General features: G+C 38.6%; 4 protein-coding genes and 1 non-coding gene across 9 annotated transcripts in view; 2 read left to right on the top strand and 3 right to left on the bottom strand.

The window, feature by feature from the left end:
• dcaf6 (ddb1 and cul4 associated factor 6) overlaps positions 1 to 1,098 on the bottom strand; it is a 29,317-nt gene extending 28,219 nt beyond the window's left edge. For 3 of the 5 annotated variants that reach the window (XM_074658954.1, XM_074658955.1, XM_074658956.1), the window contains exon 1: positions 656 to 1,096. In XM_074658954.1, the coding sequence (XP_074515055.1) occupies positions 656 to 752 (97 nt within the window). In that variant the 5' untranslated portion in view covers positions 753 to 1,096. Of the gene's footprint in view, positions 1 to 655 lie in introns of all 5 variants that reach the window. The other 2 variants (XM_074658953.1, XM_074658957.1) reach the window with 2 other exon arrangements.
• A 3,122-nt stretch (positions 1,099 to 4,220) lies between these two features.
• Positions 4,221 to 12,102, top strand: mpc2b (mitochondrial pyruvate carrier 2b). The gene is made up of 5 exons (XM_074658952.1): positions 4,221 to 4,587; positions 7,759 to 7,799; positions 8,428 to 8,512; positions 8,750 to 8,861; positions 10,956 to 12,102. The coding sequence occupies exons 1-5, from the start codon at positions 4,494 to 4,496 to the stop codon at positions 11,035 to 11,037; spliced, it is 414 nt and encodes a 137-aa protein (XP_074515053.1). The 5' UTR covers positions 4,221 to 4,493; the 3' UTR covers positions 11,038 to 12,102.
• Positions 12,103 to 12,976: 874 nt separating this feature from the next.
• Positions 12,977 to 17,359, bottom strand: rpl24 (ribosomal protein L24). The gene is made up of 6 exons (XM_074658951.1): positions 17,237 to 17,359; positions 17,035 to 17,110; positions 15,705 to 15,815; positions 14,365 to 14,501; positions 13,412 to 13,478; positions 12,977 to 13,107 (listed from the first exon to the last, which is right to left on the bottom strand). The coding sequence occupies exons 1-6, from the start codon at positions 17,239 to 17,241 to the stop codon at positions 13,027 to 13,029; spliced, it is 477 nt and encodes a 158-aa protein (XP_074515052.1). The 5' UTR covers positions 17,242 to 17,359; the 3' UTR covers positions 12,977 to 13,026.
• Positions 15,124 to 15,304, bottom strand: LOC141782935 (small nucleolar RNA SNORA23). Its single transcript, XR_012597189.1, has one exon. It is a non-coding gene; the product is annotated as a small nucleolar RNA SNORA23 (small nucleolar RNA).
• Positions 17,360 to 17,755: 396 nt separating the features above from the next.
• On the top strand, positions 17,756 to 22,653 carry cep97 (centrosomal protein 97). The gene is made up of 11 exons (XM_074658950.1): positions 17,756 to 17,926; positions 18,535 to 18,677; positions 18,796 to 18,954; positions 19,089 to 19,190; positions 19,321 to 19,434; positions 19,540 to 19,706; positions 19,815 to 19,979; positions 20,171 to 20,349; positions 20,437 to 21,091; positions 21,205 to 21,280; positions 21,506 to 22,653. The coding sequence occupies exons 1-11, from the start codon at positions 17,890 to 17,892 to the stop codon at positions 22,028 to 22,030; spliced, it is 2,322 nt and encodes a 773-aa protein (XP_074515051.1). The 5' UTR covers positions 17,756 to 17,889; the 3' UTR covers positions 22,031 to 22,653.

Below are 22,653 nucleotides of genomic sequence, written 5' to 3'. Positions count from 1 at the left end.
AATATTTAATCCCATCCATCTAGTGCTTTAATTGATTTCCAATAATAAATATATACATTTGCATAAAGCAGCACATTTGCCCACTACCATGTTGATAAAAGTATTAAATATGTCCCTTTAAGGTACATTTTGAACAGATAAAAAATAATATAATATATATATATATAATATAATATATATTTATAATGTAGCCTGTAGATGGTTTATTTGCTGTGCATTATCCATGGACATTGCATCTATGCTTGCAAAACCTGTGCAAAATCTGATTTTGCTGTTTTGCTATTACATCATAAAAAGATGCACTATTGAGGATTATATATTATATATATATATATATATATAATATGTAATCCCATCCATGTAGTGCTTTAGCTGTGGTCTCTTTACATGAGTAAATTAAAGGTAGAGGATGTGGTGACTGCTGTGTTTACACTCTGACTATGCAGAAGCAGTAACTTAAAGCAGCTCTCTTGTTATTATTAAACAGATTGGACTGGACCATGTTGTGATGTTGTGTCGAGCTGTCAGTGGATCAGCACCACACACACACAGAGACACACACAGACCGCCTGCAGAGGAGTCAGTGTTATAATAATACATGTTTCCCTTGCCACCGTGTTAGCATCAGAGAGGCTGGTTGTGTTGTTGTTCTTACCCAGGTAGTTGGTCCTGATGGTGTTCGGCTCGTTGTATCCAATCAGTCGTTTGTTTACATCCCAGACCATGTTTCCATAGCAGGACATTGTGAGCATAATATGTGTGTTTTAATTAACAATAACATTGAAACGCAGCTAGCCCTGCTCCTGTCTGTTGATGTCGCCTCTCTCTCTCTATGGTCGCTGTGGTGCTTCCATGGAGAGATCAGTCCCTGTGAGTCGGGACAGCAGTCAGGTTAGCTGGATGAGACACTCAGCGTCTGCATGTCTGGAGGGGAGACTCTCGCTGCTGTCCTGTGCTGTCCTGTCCCCGCTGTCCTCATGAGTTTACCTCCTCTGTGCTGCTGCTCTCTGCTCTCTGCGCTGCGCTGCGCTGCTAACTCTCCGTCTAGCTAGCCTAGCTGCTTTATTACTGCTAGCAGGCAGCGGTCAGCTGGCTCCAAACAACGCGAGACACTACGGGATTTCACAGAGAGGAGAGGAGTGCTCGTTTTAAGGAAACAAATAGCTGTCGGGGCGGAGTGTATCAAGCTAGAGAGAGGTTTTGTTTGTTTTTTTGTTGTTTTTTGTTGTTGTTTTTTACATTTATCCTTTGATATTGCAATATATTGTTATTAATTGTTTTTTATTTGTTTATTTGTTTTATTGACACAACAAGCATTAATTACTTCTTTATTGTTTTCTTCCATTTACATGCATGTTCTTTTTTAAATATCTATATATTGTAATTTGCTTAATGAATTCTATATATGTATATATATATATATATATATATATATATATGTTTTTGTTTTTATTTTGTTCTTTTTTTATTTTTATTTATTATTGAATTGACGCTTTGGCAATATTGTTTACCTGACAGTCATGCCAATAAAGCAAATTGAATTGAATTGAATTGAATTGAATTGAATTGAATTGAATTGAATTGAGAGTCATGAATGAAATATTAGCTTTTTAAATTTTAGATTTGAACAGTAGTGGAAGAAGTATTCAGCTAATTTACTTAAAGTAAACAAGTAAAAGTGTTGCATCCTCAATTTTACTTCAGAAGCTTAAAAGTATTAGATCGATAGATAGATAGATAGATAGATAGATAGATAGATAGATAGATAGATAGATAGTAACTTTATTGATCCTGAGGGAAATTCAAGTTTCCAGCATCACAGTTCCATAGTGCAAAACATGTCAGTAAAAAGGCAGTAAAAAAGTTGGTAGTACAAAGTACAAATAAATATACCAGATATAAAAATACAAGGAGATGAAGAAAACTGTTAAAAGTGAATATAGTGCAGGGTAACAGCTGTGATACACGACTATTAAAAAAGTGAATACAGTGCAAAAGAGACTGTTAAAAATGAGTATAGTGCAGGGTAACTCCAGTAGCTTAGTCTATGAAAGTGCAACGTGTGCATTATTATCTATGTCCAGCAGACCGTCCTCCTAGTCTTTCACAGTTTACACAGTAAAACACCCACCAACGTGGGGCGATGTGGTCACCTGTGACTGGCTAAGATCACCTTCTTCAGTCACAAGCTTGCTTTCACATTATTTTAGCATGTAGCATGTTTCTTTCCTGCTCACTGTTGTTGCAACCAACTTTGCCTCCACATGAAAAACTAGCCAAGTTAACAGCAGCCACAAATGAATCAACATCCGGAGTCGAAGTCAGGCGCTCAAGTGTGTGAGCAGAAAACGTTAAGCTCAGGGCAAAGCACTGAAACCACTGCAATCCTCCCAATTTAAGAGCAACCTAAAGGATGCAACTGAGGCCTAATACGGACACCACGAGCACAACATAGAAGACCACCTGTTCCTGGATGAGACCCTGCAACCTCGCTGTGGAGGTCAGGAATTAGAAAGTCATTAAGGAACACAAATAGCAGGATGGCACAGTCACAACCAACTCCAGACTAAATTTTAAGTCTTCACTTATACACTCATGGGGATTTTTTTTGTTCATTATTGACAATATTTACTTTTTAAATTCAGATTCTCTCTTTAGGTTAGGCTTTTCTTTCATTAATCTCACCTTTGAGATAATTATCTTCAAAGCACATATTATATCTAACAGTTGCCTGCTTGGTTGTAATGCGGCCTTAGTAAACAGATGTAAACTTTGAAGAAAACTCAGCTGGCTGTTTGACAACATGAGCTCTCAAAGACAGAGCTGGATTAACCTGTTCGGGGCCCCCAGGGCAACAAAGGCTGTTGCCTGTAGAGACCTGCTGTACATTTTTTTACAACGCCAGGTTGTACAGGTTGTAATGCAGAACCTGCTGTTGTTGATATTTTACTTCACTAGAGGTTCTTGGCCTTCATTGCCTGCTTTGCCCATTTGGTAATCCAGTCCTGCTCAAAGACCCCGTTTCACTATAAATATTTAATCACATGGTGCGAATCAAATATTCAATTTAACATAGATTGGGGGTCCTCGTAACTAAATGTTGTCATTGCTTCTCTTGTGGTCTTGTTGGAGGCAAAGATAAGATAAGATAAGATATTCCTTTATTAGTCCCGCAGTGGGGAAATGTGCAGTGTACAGCAGCAAAGGGGATAGTGCTAAAAACAAGATGCATCAGCTAACACAGTAAAAAAAGAGTTAAACAAAGTGTAACAAAATATGAACCATTTAAAAAGAAGGAAGTATGAAAATAGGAGCAGTATATATAGTATTGACAATAAACAGACTACTAACACAATTGCACAAAGAAATGATAAACATGTTTATTCCAAATAAAAACTTTATTTCAATAAATTCAAAATTCTTTCATTTTTCATAACAAAGATTAACATTTTGTGTAATTTATGAGAGTTAATCAGATATGTAATGTCACAAATGAATACAGTAAACATGGGCAGGCTATTCTTTTGTAAGTACAAATGTTGCCTTTAAAATCATAACATTGGCAACAAAATTCAATCAAATCAAATTTTGGATCTTTACATTGAAACTATAGATAGATAGATAGATAGATAGATAGATAGATAGATAGATAGATAGATAGATAGTAACTTTATTGATCCCGAGGGAAATTCAAGTTTCCAGCATCACAGTTCCATAGTGCAAAAACATGTTAGTAAAAAGGCAGTAAAAAAAAGTTAGTAGTACAAAGTATAAAAAAATATACCAGATATAAAAATACAAGGAGATGAAGAAAACTGTTAAAAGTGAATACAGTGCAGGGTAACAGCTGTGATACACGACTATTAAAAAAATTAATATAGTGCAGAAGAGACTGTTAAAAATGAGTATAGTGCAGGGTAACTCCAGTAGCTTAGTCTGTGAAATTGCACTGTGGATCATCTTCAACAGACAGCTCTAAATTATGTTTATAATGTTGAAAAATTACACCTAAAATCAGATTTTTTTTTTAAAGTAAAATTGTTTGTAAAAAAAAGTCAATGATTTGTCTCCACCCAGTCGGGATACGCCGGACAAGAAAAAGTGACACTAATTTCTAAACCAATCACATCGTGCTTCTGAACAGGCGGACCAATGAGAAGAGAGGAAACATGTAGCCCCGCCCCCTCACGCGGTAGGTTGCACCGCACCGAAAGTCACCTCAGTCCCATGGTCAACAGAGCTAGTGAGCAGCTAGCAGAGCTAGCATGGTGATAGAGGAGCCGGAGGAAGGTCGACAGTAGGACAGCAGCAGCTCTCATCCTCCAGTGGATTTATCTATTTGACAACATCGTGCAAACAGACGAAGGCAGCACGTGTTTTTGTTTTAACTCAGTGGTTTTAAAGTCCTTAGCTAGCATTAGCTAACCAGTTAGCCAGCTAGCTTCTAGTTCCTCTCAGTCTTCACTTCATCTGATCATCTACAGTCATCAACCATGGCTGCTCTGAGAGCCTCCTACCACAGGATCCTGGACAAGGTCGAGCACATGCTGCCTGCCAAGCTGAGACCTCTATACAACCACCCTGCAGGTAATGTAGAGCTGATCATCAGCAGGCTGGCTCTGTGTGTTTAGGATGTGTCTCTGATGAGGAGGAGGAGGACTGATGTGTGGCTCTGTCCAGCTGGGATGTGGATGCACTACACAGCTCCTGTCTATTCTTAATATCTGAGCTGTATGAACGGTATTGTTTTGATGTGTCAGTCAGTGTTGCTCTGGGAGACCCTGATCTGATCTGCTGGGATAACACCAGCTAATAAGCAGCTCAGTGTGTGGAGAAGAGGAGCTGAGTTTATGATGGCAAAGTCTGCAGCTCCTAAAGCCAAGAACTTTATGTGGTGTTGAGTTCTGGATGTGAGGGGAGTTCAAAGGTGATTGCCATAAAAACACATGTAAATGTTTCTTTCCTTTCAACCACTCATTAACAACTACTCAGCACAGTTGTCATGTTATTGTCATCATATCAATATATATCAATATATTTTATATATATATATTATATATAATATATATATTTATATATATATATTTAAATACATTTATATAAATATAAATATATATATATATATTTATATATATATATTTAAATACATTTATATAAATATAAATATATATATATATATATATATATATTTATATATATAACAACCCAGAAAATGGACAATGACTGTTCATGTAGGAGCCTTAACTCATGATCACAATATTTACCAACAGTTAAATCAGATCTTATGTTCATATATATATATATTCATGTTCATTGCAAATTTCCCCACTGCGGGACTAATAAAGGAATATCTTATCTTATCTTATCTTATGATGGTATTATTAATCTACAGCTGAAGCTACCAATTATTAAGATAAGATAAGCCTATTCATCCCCAGAGTTTAAATTTGGTTGTGCAGCAGCATAAGTACAGACGAATAGATGATGAGGTGAAGTAAATAAGAGGTACATAAAACTAAAATAAGAATATAAGTCAAAATAGAAACTATACAATAGGAAAGACAAAATTACAGGGTAAAGTAACAGTGGTGTGCTATAATATAATATAGTATTAATCTGTGTATTGTTTCTGTTTATAATTTTTTTTTACTGTCCAAAACTCAAACATATTCTATTAAAGTAGTCCCATCGTCACATTTGAGAAGCTGAAAAAAAGCTAATATTTGCAGTTTTTGCTTGATTTAAATGACCGATAAGGAGTTATTGATTTATCAAAATTGTTGCTGAATTATTTTCTGTCTTAATCAACTAATTGTTTAACTTCTAACCATGATTTATAGCATTCTTCATTTGTCTAAATCTTGTGATACAATGTTGAACATTGAAGTAACATTTAGGTAAAAGTAGAGCTTAGAGATTAGTTGTCAACTGTTAAATTCATCGACAACTATTTTGATAATTGATTAATCAGTTTGAGTAATTTTTTAAGAAAAAAAAGTCTAAGTTCTGTTTCCAGCTTCTTAAATGTGAATATTTTCTGGTTTCTTTACTCCTCTATGACAGTAAACTGAATATCTTTGAGTTGTGGACAAAACAAGACATTTGAAGACGTCAACTTGCACTTTTGGAAACAATTTTTACAGACCAAACAACCAATTTATTAATCGAGAAAATAATCTACAGATTAATCGACAATAAAAAATAATCATTAGTTGCAGCCCTAGTAAAAAAAGGTACACCTAGTTCAGACTAATGCAGTGTTATCCAGCAGCCCTCTGATAAATTCACCTTCATGAAAGTATATTTTGTCAACCCGCTTTCTATAAATGAGGGCAGATTAGTTATGGTGGAAACACCTCCCAGTGTAACACAATACAATACAACAGCACCACAAACAATGACACCAAGAACAACCTAAACAGACACTGAACATATTAACCTTCATGAAGGTAGGATTCATGGCATTAGACGGCATTATGTTTAGATAAAAGTAGTGAATGTGTTTTTCCTGTTCTGCAAGTACAATTTACACGCACACACTTTGAGCTCTCTTTGACTCTGATCTTAACTAGAGGGTACTGAGATTAAGGAGTCACTGGCGTCACTAGAGACAGTCTTTGTTTTGTCTGTAATGGTACTGGAGCTCTGATTGTCAAGGACGACTTTCTGCACAGGTATGAAGGGGCGGCGACTAAAGCCACCTCCCTCAGCGATGATTTGCAGTGACAGAAGTCCTACTTTTCGTTTAGCCTGCACTACGGTGCAGGAATGTGAGGAAAGCTGATTCCAGACCAGCAGCTTTTTATGGTCCTGTGCATTTTTTCGTCCCTGGGCTGTCACTAATTCAGGTTATGTGTGTTTTCTCCCAGCAGCTCAATGTCCAAGTATCTGTTGCTTGACTGTTTAATCTTTTCACCAATAAGAAAATCCTGGGAGAAAGATAAACTATCTGAGGGAGAAAACCTCAATGAACTGAAACACTATTCTGTAATATCAGCTGGTAAAATCACCTACAACATTTCATATTTTTCATGGGCTTATTGATGTTCCGTGGAGCGGCATCCTCCTGATGATATGATATCCTGTGTTATTGCATTGCAACATTTTGTTGTCCTAAAGCCAATACTGTCTTAAGTTTATTGTGATGTTAAGTTGTGGTTCTGTGAGGAGTTCAAAGGTGTCGCTGTAACAATAAAAATATAAAATCAATAGAGTTTTGAGCCACGCCTTACCGACACAATTGCCATGTGGTATTTTATTAACTTGTGTAGTGCTGCAACTGATGATTACTTTCAAATCTCTTTTCTTGAGTGATTAAAAAGCAGCTAAATTATATTTTTTAGAAGTTTGATCTGATCAGTTGATGATTACATGTGATTTTTGCATCAATATTGGAAAAATATTCTTACACGAAAACCAATAGATTCCTCTTGTTGTAAAGCAAAATGCACAGAGCTAATTAAGTTTATTGTTGAGTCTGTGTCCAGGTATTACGCAGATACTCTGGCTCGACCGTATGTCATTTTTAGGTTTCATCTTTACACCCATTAGAAAAGCCTAAGCAGGCACATTAGAAACCTCAGAGAGAAAACCTTGAACATTTTTGAAATTACACCAAAATAATGTAATATCCATTGTTAGAACACAAGATAAAATAAGATAATCCTTTATTAATCCTACGGCGGGGAAAATTGCAGGATTACAGCAACAAACAGCCAAAATTTCACATTGCCATTTTCTTTTGTTTTTTTCTTTTAGGTCCAAAAACAGTGTTCTTCTGGGCCCCGGTGTTTAAATGGGTAAGTGCGTTTTCACACAGGTTAACTTTTTACCTTAGACCAGGGGTTCCCACCCTTTTTGACTTGTGAAGACAAAGCTTCTTCCACATGAAACCCCCCTCGTCACAAACTGCTTATATCTGTGTACGGTGGCCAGATCGATCAATCAATGATGCCCGTTGTGTTATTTGAATACTTTTAAGGGCCTGAAGATGTCAAATTATCCAGTAACATCATTTTGTGTAGCAGAAATGTGTTTTCCTGCTTTCCTGTTCTGTCAATCATCTTGTGACCTCTTTGTGGGTCAGCGTTGAAGTTGGGAACCATTACCTTAACGGACTTAACCTGTCACCATCGTGTAATTATTAATCTTATCAACTCAAATCGGTCTGTTAATAGGGCTGGGCGATATGACCAAAATCTTCTATCACGATATAGGTATATATATACTTAAGAACTTAAGAACGTTGCTGTTTCAAGTGAAATTATAGAGATAAAAGAAATAAATATAAGCCTAGCCTATATCGCGATAGAAACGATATAGAAATATATATGATGAACATTTTTATATCGTTTTGACAGTATATATATCGTCATATTGCCCAGCCCTATCTGTCAGTAAAAATAAATGGTCTCCTAACCTCTACAGGGTCTGGTTGGAGCTGGATTGGCTGATATGACTCGACCAGCAGAAAAACTCAGTACCGCCCAGTCTGCAGTGCTGACAGCCACAGGTAGAATAGATTAAATACATTTTATTAATATGAACTCCAAATGGAGACTTTACCATTAAGCCTCTGATGGCACAACGTCTGTGCTAAAGGTTGTTCTGATGCATCGGTTTGCTTTTGCAATATGTTTCTTCAAACAAATCTTATCTGTTTCTCTTTGGCCAAAACATAGACTCTGTTCTCGTGGTTCACCGTTAGTGTGCATAACCTTCGCTCTTACTGTCGTCCTTCTTCCACCAGGCCTCGTCTGGTCCAGATACTCGTTGGTCATAATCCCGAAGAACTGGAACCTGTTTTGTGTCAACTTCTTTCTCGGCTGCGCAGGATCCTCCCAGCTCTACAGGATCTGGAGGTTTGTGGTGTTTATTGTGTTCAATTCACCTTACAAATGACCTTTATTATATCTGTTAAAACCATTTTGAATGATCAGTAGCACGACTAAGTATCCATTACTCAACCATGGCGAAAAGTTAATATGTAAGTGTACTGCAGCTGATACAGTGAGCGTCGTAGTAAATGTATAACATACAGTAGTTTTCATGTGTGCTTTGTTTCCAGTGTCAACAATTAACTGAAGTAGATCAGGGAAATGAGTTGAGACATTTTCCACAGAGAGTAAAAACCACTGAGTGACTATGAAGACTTTAAGGAAGTGTCAAGTTGTCAGAGAAAAACATCAGGTGGCAAATAAATTAGCAGTGAGTGGGTGAACATGATCTGCATCTGACCCAAATGAAAAGTCCTGCAGACTGATGCACCAGCTGTTCACTTCAAACTAGTTATCAAGTGTCTAGTAAGTAGCATTGAGTTCCTAAGGACATCTTGCAGAAACACAGGAAGTGCACATTCAGCGTCATGTGTCTGATGACAGCTTCATGGTCTCACAGTCAAATACGTCTCCACTATTACTACTACTGTACTCCTATTACTAGTAGTATTGGTACTATTCTGCCTTAAAGGTCCCATATTATACTAATATTCAGGTTCACACTTGTATTTTGTGTTTCTACTAGAACATGTTTACATGCTGTAATGTTCAAAAAAAACTTTATTTCCCTCATACTGTCGGCCTGAATATACCTGTATTTACCCCTCTGTCTGAAACGCTCCGTTTTAGTGCATTTCAATGGAATTGCAATGGAATTGTGTTGCTAGGCAACAGTTTGGGTCCATGTTTACTTCCTGTCAACTGATGTTATTTACATACACTGCAACAGGAAATAAACTGGGACACATTTAGAATGTTTATGTTTGAAACCGTGTGGTGATCTATTTATTTTATATTTGTGACATCACAAATGGACAGAAATCCTAACGGCTTGTTTCAAACACACAATTATTGAAAACGGGCTGTATGTATTTCTCCGTATATTGAACGTTTTGATAGTTTAACAGTATTTATATAGCACTTAAACCTGCTTTATAATATAGAAGACATGGAAATCTCACTTTTTACAATATGGGACCTTTAAAGCTCTATGTGGTGACTTTTCATACTAAAACTTAATAGTAGAGTATGATAGTTGCTTGAAATGGAGGTATTTCTAATATTTAATTTACTCCATTTATATCAATGAGGATACTAAATATTACCTGTCAGTATAAAATTCAGCAGCACCACAAACTACGTCCTTGAAACAACACCTCCCTAAAACAGTTTCAAGTCAACACAATCTGAACATTATAAGCCCTATTCGTAGTATGTATTTTAGTATTTGTAGTAGTATACGTAGTAAGTACGTAATAATAATAATGTACAAATCCCCAAATATCCCATGAAATAAGGAATAATCCCACAGCATTATTCATATTCAACATTAATAATTGTTGGTTATTCTCAGTCGGATATGTTTGTTGTGTGTAGAGGTGCGTATGTGTACATTAGTACAGTAGTGCGTCAGCTGCACTGAAACGGGGGAGATGGAGCCGGAGAAGAAAGTGTCAGCCTGCCGCGAATACCTTCGGATATTTCTCACAGAAGCTTCGAAGCCCAAAAATTGGTGTTCGGGAGAGCAATAATTTTATACATGCCCAGGGACAACAGATGTAAACTAGCATTGTGCTATATCTGGTGCAATACATTTATTGTACACTGTCCCTGTCCTAAATAAACCAATACATGAAATGAAAATGAATGTTAATGAAACTTTTTTCTCACCTGAATTGTGTCGGCTGGACTATAAAAGAACAATGTTCAGAAAGATTTTGATAAGAAAATCAAACTAAATAAAAAAAAAATCATCATTTATTGAATAACAAATAAAAAAAAGTGCTGTGTGTTATAATAATATGTAAATAAATCATAAGCAGAAATGATTAAAATGTTGCTACAGCTCACGTGTGTTTCGTTATTCATTGTGATCAGGCAGCACATGAAACGGACGGCAAATAAAACTCATTTTGTTCAACTTTTAATCTTAATGTGTTCTTTTTTCTTGTCTAAAAGGTACAAACAGGACCAGAAGGCTTTAGAGGCTGCAAAGGCTGCAGAGCCTACAGAGGCTAAAGAAGCGGTTGCAGAGTCCTGAGTGCTCTTCTGCTGCTGGTGCTCCACTTCCCTCAGTGGACAGAAAGGGAGACTTCACACCGGGCACAAAGCCGCCCCTTTCCCATCATCTCTACATCGTCCCATGTCGTCTCCATAGCACCCACGCCATAACAAGTTATTCTACCACATTAAAGTCTGTTGTCCCTGTTGGAAATGTGCACTTTTCCTTGAGTTTCAAATTTCCTCAGGGTGTAAAAAAACTAACTGAAGAGACAGGACGTTTTTTTGAACTGTAGTCAACACACACTCAAGTAGTGTCATGTCATGAACGCACAAGTATTACCTGTTCAACAACTTGTATGATTGTACATCCTTTAATTTAAGTTAATGCTTAATGTCTTTGTGCACTGAAGTTTTTGCTTTATTCCATCATCGTATTTCAATCAGTACCTCATGCATTTATTTCCCAAAAAAACAAAAGTAACTCTTGGATTTGTGTTGAACGTGGTTTAAGGGATTGTTTCCCTGAATGAGATTGAGAGGGATTTCATCACATTAATCTTTTCATTTACTTATTTATAATTAGGCTACAGTTACGGTATTTGTACCTCAGTGATTATTAAATCATTATTGATTACCATGTAATGATTCCTTCCATTTTAATGGCTTCAATCTGTGTGAGAGCAAATCATAATTCATTAATCACTTGATTAAAACATGTCTCTTGTAGTGGAAACGGTATAGAAAGACTGTTATTTTCTGATTCTCTATCAGGAATACTTCCACCAATGTCACACATTTAACCTGTGCAGCTTTTTAGAGATTGTTAAGAGTCATTCTAACGGCTCTTTATTACCACAATATTACTCTTGAATGCCTCTTTGTTCATAGAAAGGTGTTTCTATTTTTGTCTGTGTAGGAATAGTCCTTTCATTGACCCGTTCCCACTATAGTGACACATAATCTGAATATTTAAGCAATAATTTGTGTCATCACTTTTAAACATTTCTTGATCTGCTGACTGTTTGAACAAATGGCACTTTGACGGTCGATCATTATGGCTCTGTAATAGCTGTGCAATGCTAATAAATCCTGTTTAACATCTGCAGCTGTAAGTATGGACATGTTATAGCTTACAAAGAGACTGAAGCCAAAGAGGCACTCAACACATTTTACAGATGAAGATCAATCAACATGTCATGGTTAATACTACTCAGTGGAAAAAATGATGTCTTGTGATGTCTATTTCTTAATAGAAAGCCTGCATAGGCTTAAGTTGCAATAAGGAAATTGTAGGATCCAGCATTTTTGGAGTTTGACCCAGATGAGGAACTAAAAATTAGGATATTTTGGTGCCTCCATTTTTAGATCCGTCTCTCTCAAGTTCCCTAACTTTATCACAGTGCAACACTGACTTTATTTATTTGTCTTATCTGGTGGTAAACTAAAAATCTTTGACTGTTGGTCGAAACTAAAGCACTTTGAGAACGTGACCTGATGGTCACTTTTCATTAGTTTGACTTTTATAGACAATTTAACAAAGAAAATAATCATTTGTAGCAGCCCTAAAGCATACATGCTCTTTTGGCCAGAATAATAGTGACGTGAAATTTTCATCTCGTCCCATGCCTAGTTATGACAATTGATGTCTACCATAAGGAGACAGTGTAAATAGTCTTTTAAGTGACTTTCTTGACTGAGACAGCTGTACAATTGATCTTTGTGTCAGAAATCAATCAGTTTGAATCATCTTATTAGAACGAGTCCAGTTTGAAAACTTGGTATGTCATTATGCAGCTGTGTTTCCCAAATATTGTACTGAATGCGATAAAAAGCCCCTTCTTTCTAGTAAAAATCCACTTTCACTCAAAAGCTGCCAGTTCTCCAAGTTCATTAGATATATTAGCATGGCTTTGATGCAGTTTTCAATATGATCTTGCTGCAGCATTGTATTGTTATCAAATTACAAATCAGACAAATGTTGGTCAATCAAAATGTTTTATTCACAACCCTAAACGACGAGTCAGGCTTAGCGTTTTCCACCAACGCGGGGTGCGCTGATCTTCATGGGCTTAGCGATCTTGGGTTTCGCTGCAGTCTTGGATGCCGTCTGCAGAAGAAATACATTAAATAGTTACATATCACAATTTAAAACCGACAATGAAGTTACTTAATAATCCAGTGAATACTACAGAGCAGGCAGTTGACATTATTTAACTACACAAAGCTCCTTAACAGAGCACACTTCAGTCTTTTGTGATTAAGGGTAAAGAAAAGAGTTTTTTATTTACAAATGGCACAAATAGTAATCTTAACTAGAATATTAATTACATGTATACAACGTAGCATCTCAGATTTAATATTGGTGAACTATAAAACAAAACACTACTCTTCTGTACAACTTGAGATTTTACCTTTGCACTTGCAGTTGCAGTGGGCTTCTTGGACGCCTGCTTTGCCTTCTTGACCTCCTTGGCAGCTCTGAGAGAAAAAAAGGGCAACAATCAGCCAAACTTGACAAGTAGCAGAGGATGATAAGGATAAAACACTCGGTCATCTTTGTGCTATTATGTAATCATATTTTGACAAAAACATACCTGAAAAAAAATAAATGTATTGAGCAACTATTACTAATTAAAATAACTACAGCGATGTGTCACATTGATGCAGACGTTTTATAAAATTCATTATAGCCATATAGCAGTCCTGCTCATTGATTTGCACGTTGGCTTAATACATCTGAAAAGATATTTAGGGATATGTACCTTGGTAAAAAAAAGTTATGGTAAATAGTCTTACAATTTCCAACCCTGACAAGTTGTATCAACAGTCCAAATTAAGACCGTTATGTACATGTTATGCTGTAGATATTAGCCAAAACAAAGAGCCAGTGTTGGGATATGCCATTAACCTTGTCAGATTTGCTATACGTATATCATTTCTCCTAAATTTTTCACTTAAAATATGAATACAAAACGTAGACTAGGCAGGTGTACAGTACAACTTAATTTATCACCCATTTAATTAGTGATTGATGATATTCACTAGTTTTCAAATACAGCAACCCACGTGATCAGATTGGTCTTCTTGACTGAATTGATTCAAAATTGACGTTGTCCTGAATTTCATGGTGAAAACTAGTTGCAAGATTAGACTCTTTGAAAGACAAGCTGTGGTCCGCTACCCACTGAGATGGCCAACGAAAATTAGACTAAAATCCCACAATTTTAAGTGCATAATGTCTCTCCTTCTAAAACCTGTCGATGTTTGCGTGAATCAGCCTGAATCAGGAGCAACCAAGAAACTGGATTAAAAAACAAAAAGATCCAAAAATCAATTCATAGAACGGTACGGTTTGTGTCCTCACCTAATAGCCTGCTCCCTCTGGGCCTTGCGGACCTCTGGCTTCTGGTTCCTCTTGGCCATGATCTCAGCCAGGGAGGCCCCAGTGATGGCCCTCTGGAATTTTACTGCACGGCGGGTACGCTTCTTTGCCACCTCTTCCTGTTGAAAACACATGATGAAGAAACCTTAGTTTATTTGTAGCACAATATGCTCTACAGACCCACATCAGAAACATGTCCAAACCAGCCCAAACCCTCTGTTCACTGAATGAGAATGGATAAAGAGTATCCTACATAATCAGTCGCTTACAGTGTGTTTATTTAAATTTTTTCCAAATACAACTTTAAAATAAGAACTTTCAACTGAACCACATTTATGGAAGAAATTTTCCAAAGACATGAGCTGCAGTCTCGCAGAGACAGTTGTAATCATAAACGTTTCAAAAGTTGTGACCCTTAAAAAAAAAAAACAAGGCCAAATGTTGACTTTCACTGTCCCCTTTATTACCCACTAAGCAGGTGCCAACACACGTAAACTTTCCGGTACATTATGGTGACTTCTCCCCATCTAAGCAAGCTACAAAAATGCTGATTACTGAGGAAGTTATAGTGGTCCAAATTAGTGGATAATAGTAGAGTAATAGTGGATGGATTTCACCCATTCTACTTAATTTTTTTTGCAATTTTAAACCAAATCAAGTTCTGCAGTATCCCTGAAATGCTGGCACTGTACAAGTACTAGCTGTAATGGAATCATACAGTTACAGGTGAGAAGTATTGTAGCATGTAGGAGAATTTGGAGGCTGGCCAATGGTGAGATGTCAATACAGACGTCAAGGACCAGTACTATGATCTCCAGTTGCTCTATGGCTGCAGGTGTGGAGTGAGCACTGCTGCCCAGCCTGCAAAACGCAGTCAGGCAACAGCACATAACACAGACTTATACCGTGCACACCGTCCACCCGCAGCCAAATGAATAGTCTCAATACAAGTACAGATCCATCAATATGGTTTTGTGAAGGCAAAACCAATTCCCTCTGTATTACCTACTATGATGGCATGTTAGCAGGGCTTTTACATAAGTCCTACAACATATGCAATGGACTAGTTAAACACACTCAAGACAGTAGTGCCATTTTTGCAGCTGTAATAAGCAACATCATAATAAGCACATACTGCAAAACAGAAGTTTAGATTTCAAATTCATAGCCAAATATCTGCACCAGACAATAATTGATTGACTAACAAATACTACTTTTAAAAGCAGATATTAACAGCTTTATCCACAGTACAGCAATTAAGCCTTACAGCCCATCACAACACCTGGACACTATAAACACAGACAGTACAACTTTTTACTTACAGACTGGCCCTTCTTGTGCTTGCGTCTGTACAGCACAGTCCAGTTGATCTGTCTGGGGTTCCTCTTGGCGAGGAAGGCAGACTCACATTTGGCGTTCAGAAACTGGAACACCTAACGAAGACAGGAAATCGCACCATCTGATTACTAATCTACAAATCCTTATATAATAAGACACTCACAAGTTTACTCTGTAATGTGCAGTAAATTGAGATTTCAGACACATGTGGATCATCGTTATTTTGCAACATCACTGACGGGTGCAATTTTTGCATCTATAAAAGGTTGCATTGTGGGATTGTTGACAGAAAGTAGTGTACGTGTCATAAACAATACTTTTGGTCAATTGTGAGAATTTTTTAAGGTACTATACTATAATCCCAGGCACACTGTAGTGTTTGAACAAAATTAAAATGCCTTTATTTTACATGGCAATAATTGTTTAATATGACCTAATAGGTTTTCATCATGGTCACTGTCACTGTGACAGTGACCCTGATGAAGACCTGAGTTGGTCGCAATGCATTGGTCATTTTAAACAATTATTGCCATGTAAAATAAAGGCATTTTAATTTTGTTCAAACACTACAGTGTGCCTTGGATTATTTTTGAGGGAGACTTGCATTTTGTACTTTTTTCCACCCATGCAATGAACCCTTCACAAGACTGAATGAGCCCAATACACCTGAAGGATCCAAAGAGCACCTGTATGTGATCACCACAGAGACCCAGCAGCACTTCTACTCCATTGTCTTCAGGTACTATACTATACTTTTGAAGGTACAATTAAACATAACAGTGCCATGTTAATATAGTTAACTATATATTATATATGAGGAGTGATTTTACACACAGCCATTAGAGCTGGAAAACCAAAGATGTATTACACAGAGTGATCTGTGAACTCAACATGCTATTCAAGTGAATCATGAAGACCTGTCTGCTCCTGACACAACAAGTTAGCTAGACATCAAACTAGCTACTTGAAACAGTGACATGTGTATGTTGTCAACATTGCCAAAGCACCGCAACGTGGCGAAAACAACAATAGAGAAGTCAAATATCATGGTGCGGCTAAAAGGCAGTGCACTGATTGAAACATACTATCTTGTGGTGCTATCAGTTTATGTTAGCAGCTAATGTTAGCATTCAATGGAGCCGACTGGGCCTATTCCGGAGACAGATGCTTGTTATTAACACCTACAATAGGCTAATAAGACAGCGAACACCACATGTAATCCGTCAAGTGTCCTTCACAGCGTGTATAGAGCCAGAGCAGCCGTTAACCAGTGTTACGGGTGGCATGGTAACCGGTGTGGAGTGGCATGGTTACCTTTCCGTCTATCCTGGCGTATCGGCGGCCATGGCCGGGGTATATCTTATACCCGCTGAAACTGCACAACTCGACCCTGTAAACGACAAATTTAAGGCATCACTAAAAGAAGAGTGTACACATTTACTCTTAACGTAGTTAACATGGTTATAATGTTTAATTAAGCGTTCAGATGGCGTTTGATAGTATTCTGTTCACTCACTTCATGATGGCTACGAGAGGGGCACAAAACCGGAAAGAGAGATGACGGTGGCGGAAACGGAATTGTGACACTCCAAATCGATATTTATGAACTAATAAAACAGTAAATATTTTTTCAGTCGGTTGAAGTGTTGTTGATACTCTACGCGCAACATACACATATAAATTATTTTTTATATTGTAAAAAATAGTTTAATCAAAATGAATACTTCATCACAAGGTTGACGTCACAATCTGACGGTTGCCTAGCGAGCGAATCAGCGAGCGGGAACTTACTTTGTGGTTTAAAATAAAATAAAATAATAATAAATAAATAAATAAAATTATAATAAAGAGATTACTCAAGAACATTTTAATATTAAATTTTTAAAAAAAAGTTACCATAAATTATTGGTCGTTAACGTTATTCACAAGCGTTTCTTTTTTTCTTTCTTTACAACAACCAGACCGGAAACGACGATAATTGTAGTCTTTTCAATTCACAAAGACGCCACTCCGTAACGAGCGAGGCATCTTGTTTGAACTTCGTTTCCCAGAACCCCCTTCGGTTAAACCGTTGACAAGCGACAGACGCTTCACGTCACAGTCTGTAGCTAGTAGCTGGTACAGTAGAGTTGTTAGCTAGGCTAGTTAGGTGTTGCCTGAGGCGGCAGGATGGGTGTATCAGATATACAGTTAGATGCAAATGCTGGTAAGTGTCTCTATGGTTGTTTTTGGTCAGACGGACAGGGATGGATCAGTTCAACTGTAGTCATTGTGTGCTTATTACCAACCAGCTAACGTTAGCTAGCCTAGCATGCATCAGTCCAGCCTCCAGAGTCCTGCAGCTACCTAACGTTATTATAACAGCAAGTGTGTCAGAGGATGCAGATCAAAACATCATGTGTCAATCCTCTGGATTACGTTGTAGTGTGCCAACTAATCTAGTGTTGTGTTAATGAGATGCTTTAGGTTATCTTTTAGTCTCTATACCAGCCAAGCTTCAGAAACACCTTCAAACTCCCAGTTTATTACACAGGCTTCCTGTCAGCATACAAGCAGTATACACCTGCATACAAGCAGTATACACCTGCAGTAGAGCTACAAGAAGCCTAACTCGAGATAACCTTGATCACAGTAAACTGACCTTTTATGTGTAAATAAATGAGTGGTGTCTATCTACCCTCAGCTTTACTGCAGGTGTATACTGCTTGTATGCTTTAAGCTCTTGTGTGATATGTAGCCATGGTGATTAGCAAAAAGACAGTTATTGTGGTTTTTCCAGTCTGTTTAATCTCCACCCTTCTTGGCTCCTACAAGGACCTGTGGTGGATCTTTCAGCCCGGGGTATGCAAAAGCTGGACCAGAGTTTCACCTGCACCGAGGACACTCACACTCTCATCCTGGACCGTAACCACATAATGAAACTGGACCATCTGGAAAGGAGCCCAGGCCTTCAGCAGGTAATTAAACCCTTTGAGCTAAGTTTTCCCGCCCTTTGATTACAGGCTTATAGGCATAATCACTGATGACTTTTGCTGATTTAATCCCTTTTGATAAATCATTGTCTTTTCCCTTTAGCTTTCTGTAGCCAGTAACCGTCTGGTGCGAATGATGGGCGTCTCTCGGCTAACAGAGTTGACCGTCCTCAATCTTCCCAATAACAGTATTGGATACATCGAGGGGCTCAGAGATCTGCCACACCTCAAATGGCTCAACCTGTCTGGGAACAATATTAAGGTGAGGAGAGGACAGATTCTCACATACGTTACTGATAAATCACATTTATTTACAAAAATGTCATTGCATAGATGAAACCATTAGTCTCTGCCCATGTGTTGATATGCTAACCGACTGTATACTCATTTATACAGGTCATAGAGCAACTCAACAACTGTGTTTCCCTCCAACACTTGGATCTGTCTGACAATAATATATCTACCATTGGTGATGTGACTAAACTGGTGTCATTAAAGGTGAGCGCTGGCTGGAGCCTCTGAGGTTAAAAGCGAGCCTAAACACAAAAACATGACGATTTAATAATGTACAGTTATTGTGTCAGTATTCATTTATGTGTCTTTAATGACTTTTCTGGCAATTTTGCAGACACTGTTACTCCATGGAAACAGCATTACAACACTTCGTACTATTCCTGCTCACCTACCTGCCCATTTATCCATTCTCTCCCTGGCAGAAAATGAGATAAGGGATCTTAATGAAGTAATTATCTTTTCTCCTACTTGATACAGCAGCACTGATTTCCATTTAAATTATAGCGAGGCTAATTATAATTGACCGACTTTCTTCTGATTATTCCATCCATAGGCGTCATACCTGACACCTCTCCATGAACTGGAGCAGCTGTCCGTTATGAGCAACCCTTGCGTTATGGCAACTCCCTCATTGCCAGGTTTTGATTATCGGCCGTATGTCATGAGTTGGTGTCTGAGCCTAAAGGTCCTGGACGGCTATGTAGTATCACAGAAAGAAGGGTGCGTACATTCCAATGCTGTTACAATTAGCTAGTTAAGATTAATGCAGGAATACTATACCAAATGTTTGAATCTCTTATTTACTGTGTATATTTGTCACAATTGCAGTCTCAAAGCAGAGTGGCTCTACAGTCAGGGAAAAGGACGTTCATATCGACCAGGTCAGCATGTTCAGCTGGTTCAGTACCTGGCCAATGTCTGTCCTCTGACGTCATCGCCGGCACTGGAGACGGCAGAAGACGCCAAACTGGAGAAGATCCTCAGCAAACAAAGGTATAAATCTGAATTTAGCAGTACGGCTACACAACATGAAGCTCAAAAATCATGACACCACAGAGAAGCCCAAAGACTGTCATCCAATACTCACTTCGTGGTCATGATAACCCTGCCATACATCCCTATTAATTAATGGAAAACATTTACTTGAATGACTTCATGTTTGCACTGACATTTTTGTCTCTCAGGTTTCACCAGAGGCAGCTGTTAGAGGCGAACAGAGGAGGCTGTCCCAGCCCTCCTCGTCCAACTCGGCTAGATGTGGAGAGGCACAGTCCCTCACATCCAGTCCCACAGGGGGAAGCCAGAGAGGTGAAGCAAATCAGCACACCTACACCAGCTGCTGCTCCATCAGTCCGGGAGACTGGTAGGATCCTTTGTCTCTCTAAGTAGTTGTGATGCAGAGCTTTCTTTTTCACAATTTTAACTGTTTGGTGTGCCTACTTTTGTACAGAGCCAGTTGTTCAGTTTAACACCTGGATGAGCTGTGATTCTGCCCACCCATCACTGCCGGTGGTTCGCAGCCCAAGGCTCAGAAAGGAGCACATCTATTTGGAGGATGTGCAGACAGATGAGGAAAAACTCAACGGCAGCATGCTCTCCTCAGAGTCCACCTTTCTCCCCTTCACATCCCATCTGGAGCCACAAACAACCCACTCTGACAGCGAGGACGAGACAGAGACATTTGAACCCGATTCCCTGGCTCCAATGCGGCCAGCGCAGCCCAAGAAGCACAGCACAAACAAGACACATCATCATTCACTTCCAGTGCATAAGCAAGATATGGGTCTTGAAGAGGAAGTTATTTCTGGTGCAGCCACAACAGCTGAATCACTAGGCGTCAGAGTTAGCACACCACAAAATGATCTGGAAGCATTTTCTGACTCCGGTGAAGCAGAGATGAAAGAAGCCTCCCAGCAGGAAAAAGTTGGTGTGTGTGCCAGTAAATTAAGTGTGATGGAAACAGACAGGGCAGCGGTTAAAATACAATCATGGTGGAGGGGACAGCACACTCGCTGTTGTCACCCCATGGCCAGAGAGGTGCGCAGTGAAATCCGCCTGCGCAGGATGCAAGAACACATCCTCTACCTGTCTGGGACGTTGGACAGGTAAGTGACTGACCATCAGCATTGTTTATTTTCTATGAGAATGATTGTACTTTAACAAATATTCTATATGGTTACAAAGATTACTAATAGATAACAATGGGATTTGTTTGCAGGGTGCAGCAACAGTATGAAGAAGAGAGGTTACAAAGGCTGGTTCAAGAGGAAGCTGTAAAGTTTCTGTGGAAACAGGTCAGTGATTGAAGTTGTCATTTATCATCGCAATCCATCTAATAGTAGTTGAGATATTTCAGTGTGGACCAAGTGGTGGCCGGACCAACTAATCAACTGACAGACTGACTGTACCATCATGCTGCTAGCATTGCTAAAAATGGTTTTCCAGAGATGATACATCTTAAAATTGTATGTTATTGGCTGCCTCATTAGTTTAACACTTTCCCTGTGTTCTCCTTGTAGCTCCAGTCTATGCAGCAGTGGAAGCAGTCTGTGGAGCAGCAGCTGGCTAGCATTAGTCAGGCTGTCACGCCGCCTCAGATCTCATCTCCTGGACTATGCGTGGCCGCCCCGCCTTTTACATCCAACACGACGAACCCACCCAGCACAGACCTCTCGTTCCCAGACTCCGGCTTCCAGTCAACACGCGATCAGGAGGCAGCGGCGCAGGAGGACAGCTTCCTGAGCAGTGGGACAGCAGACTCTCTGAAGACGGTGCGAGCGCTGAGCCCCGTTCACAGCGGCTTTGCCGGTGTTAGCGACGGTGTGGACAGCGCAGACTGCAGCCTACTGGAGCAGTACCTCTCCTCTGTACAGCAGAGGGAGGAGGAGGCGGAGGAGGTGATCAGTGATAGAACAGAAACACCACAGCCCTCCTCACCAGTATCACCGAACAAAACAGCACAGTCCCACTCCCCCCCGCAGAAGGCAGCAGACAACCAATCAGAAGTGCAAAGAGCGGAGGAAACCACTCCTGGTCCTGACTGAGAGCCTACACCCAACGCAAACCTGTACAGAACTTCTGAGTGTGTGTAAATTGGCACTGACTGTCACTCATCTTGATTACTGAGCCAGATCTCAAATATCAGTGCACTTGGTTTCCTTTGTTTATCAAGACTGATCCCAGGACAGGCTTGAAAACAAACACTTTACTGTGAATATACCTCTTTTTTTTTTATGCTCCACTACTTGGATCTGTTCTGTTATTTAACATTTTTCTCTCTGTGTGAAGGCAATGGTTGTGAAGTAGCTTCAGAACATATTAGTAACTTGAAAGCTATCATTTTATGATGAAAATACACTAAGTAGATTGCTGCCTCTATTTATTAAAAGACCAGACATGGTATTCTCTTTATCAATATCCACTGTAATAATAAATACATGTGATAAACTGCAATTAATCAGATTAGGAGTCGATGTGTGGAGAGTAGTGCACTTGTAACCAGGGATATATACTATAAACGAAACAACAAGCTTACTATCACTTATCACATTTAATAGCTGAACTGTTTTTTTTTTTTATCAACTTTAGAACACATTACCTGAAAATGTTGTAGCATCTTTATCTTCTTGAAAAACATGTAAATAAATCTGCAATTATTATTTTCCAA

This window comes from Sebastes fasciatus, chromosome 14, assembly GCF_043250625.1.
Source record: "Sebastes fasciatus isolate fSebFas1 chromosome 14, fSebFas1.pri, whole genome shotgun sequence".
Lineage (NCBI taxonomy): Eukaryota > Metazoa > Chordata > Actinopteri > Perciformes > Sebastidae > Sebastes > Sebastes fasciatus.
This window is presented reverse-complemented; position numbering and strand designations above follow the sequence as displayed.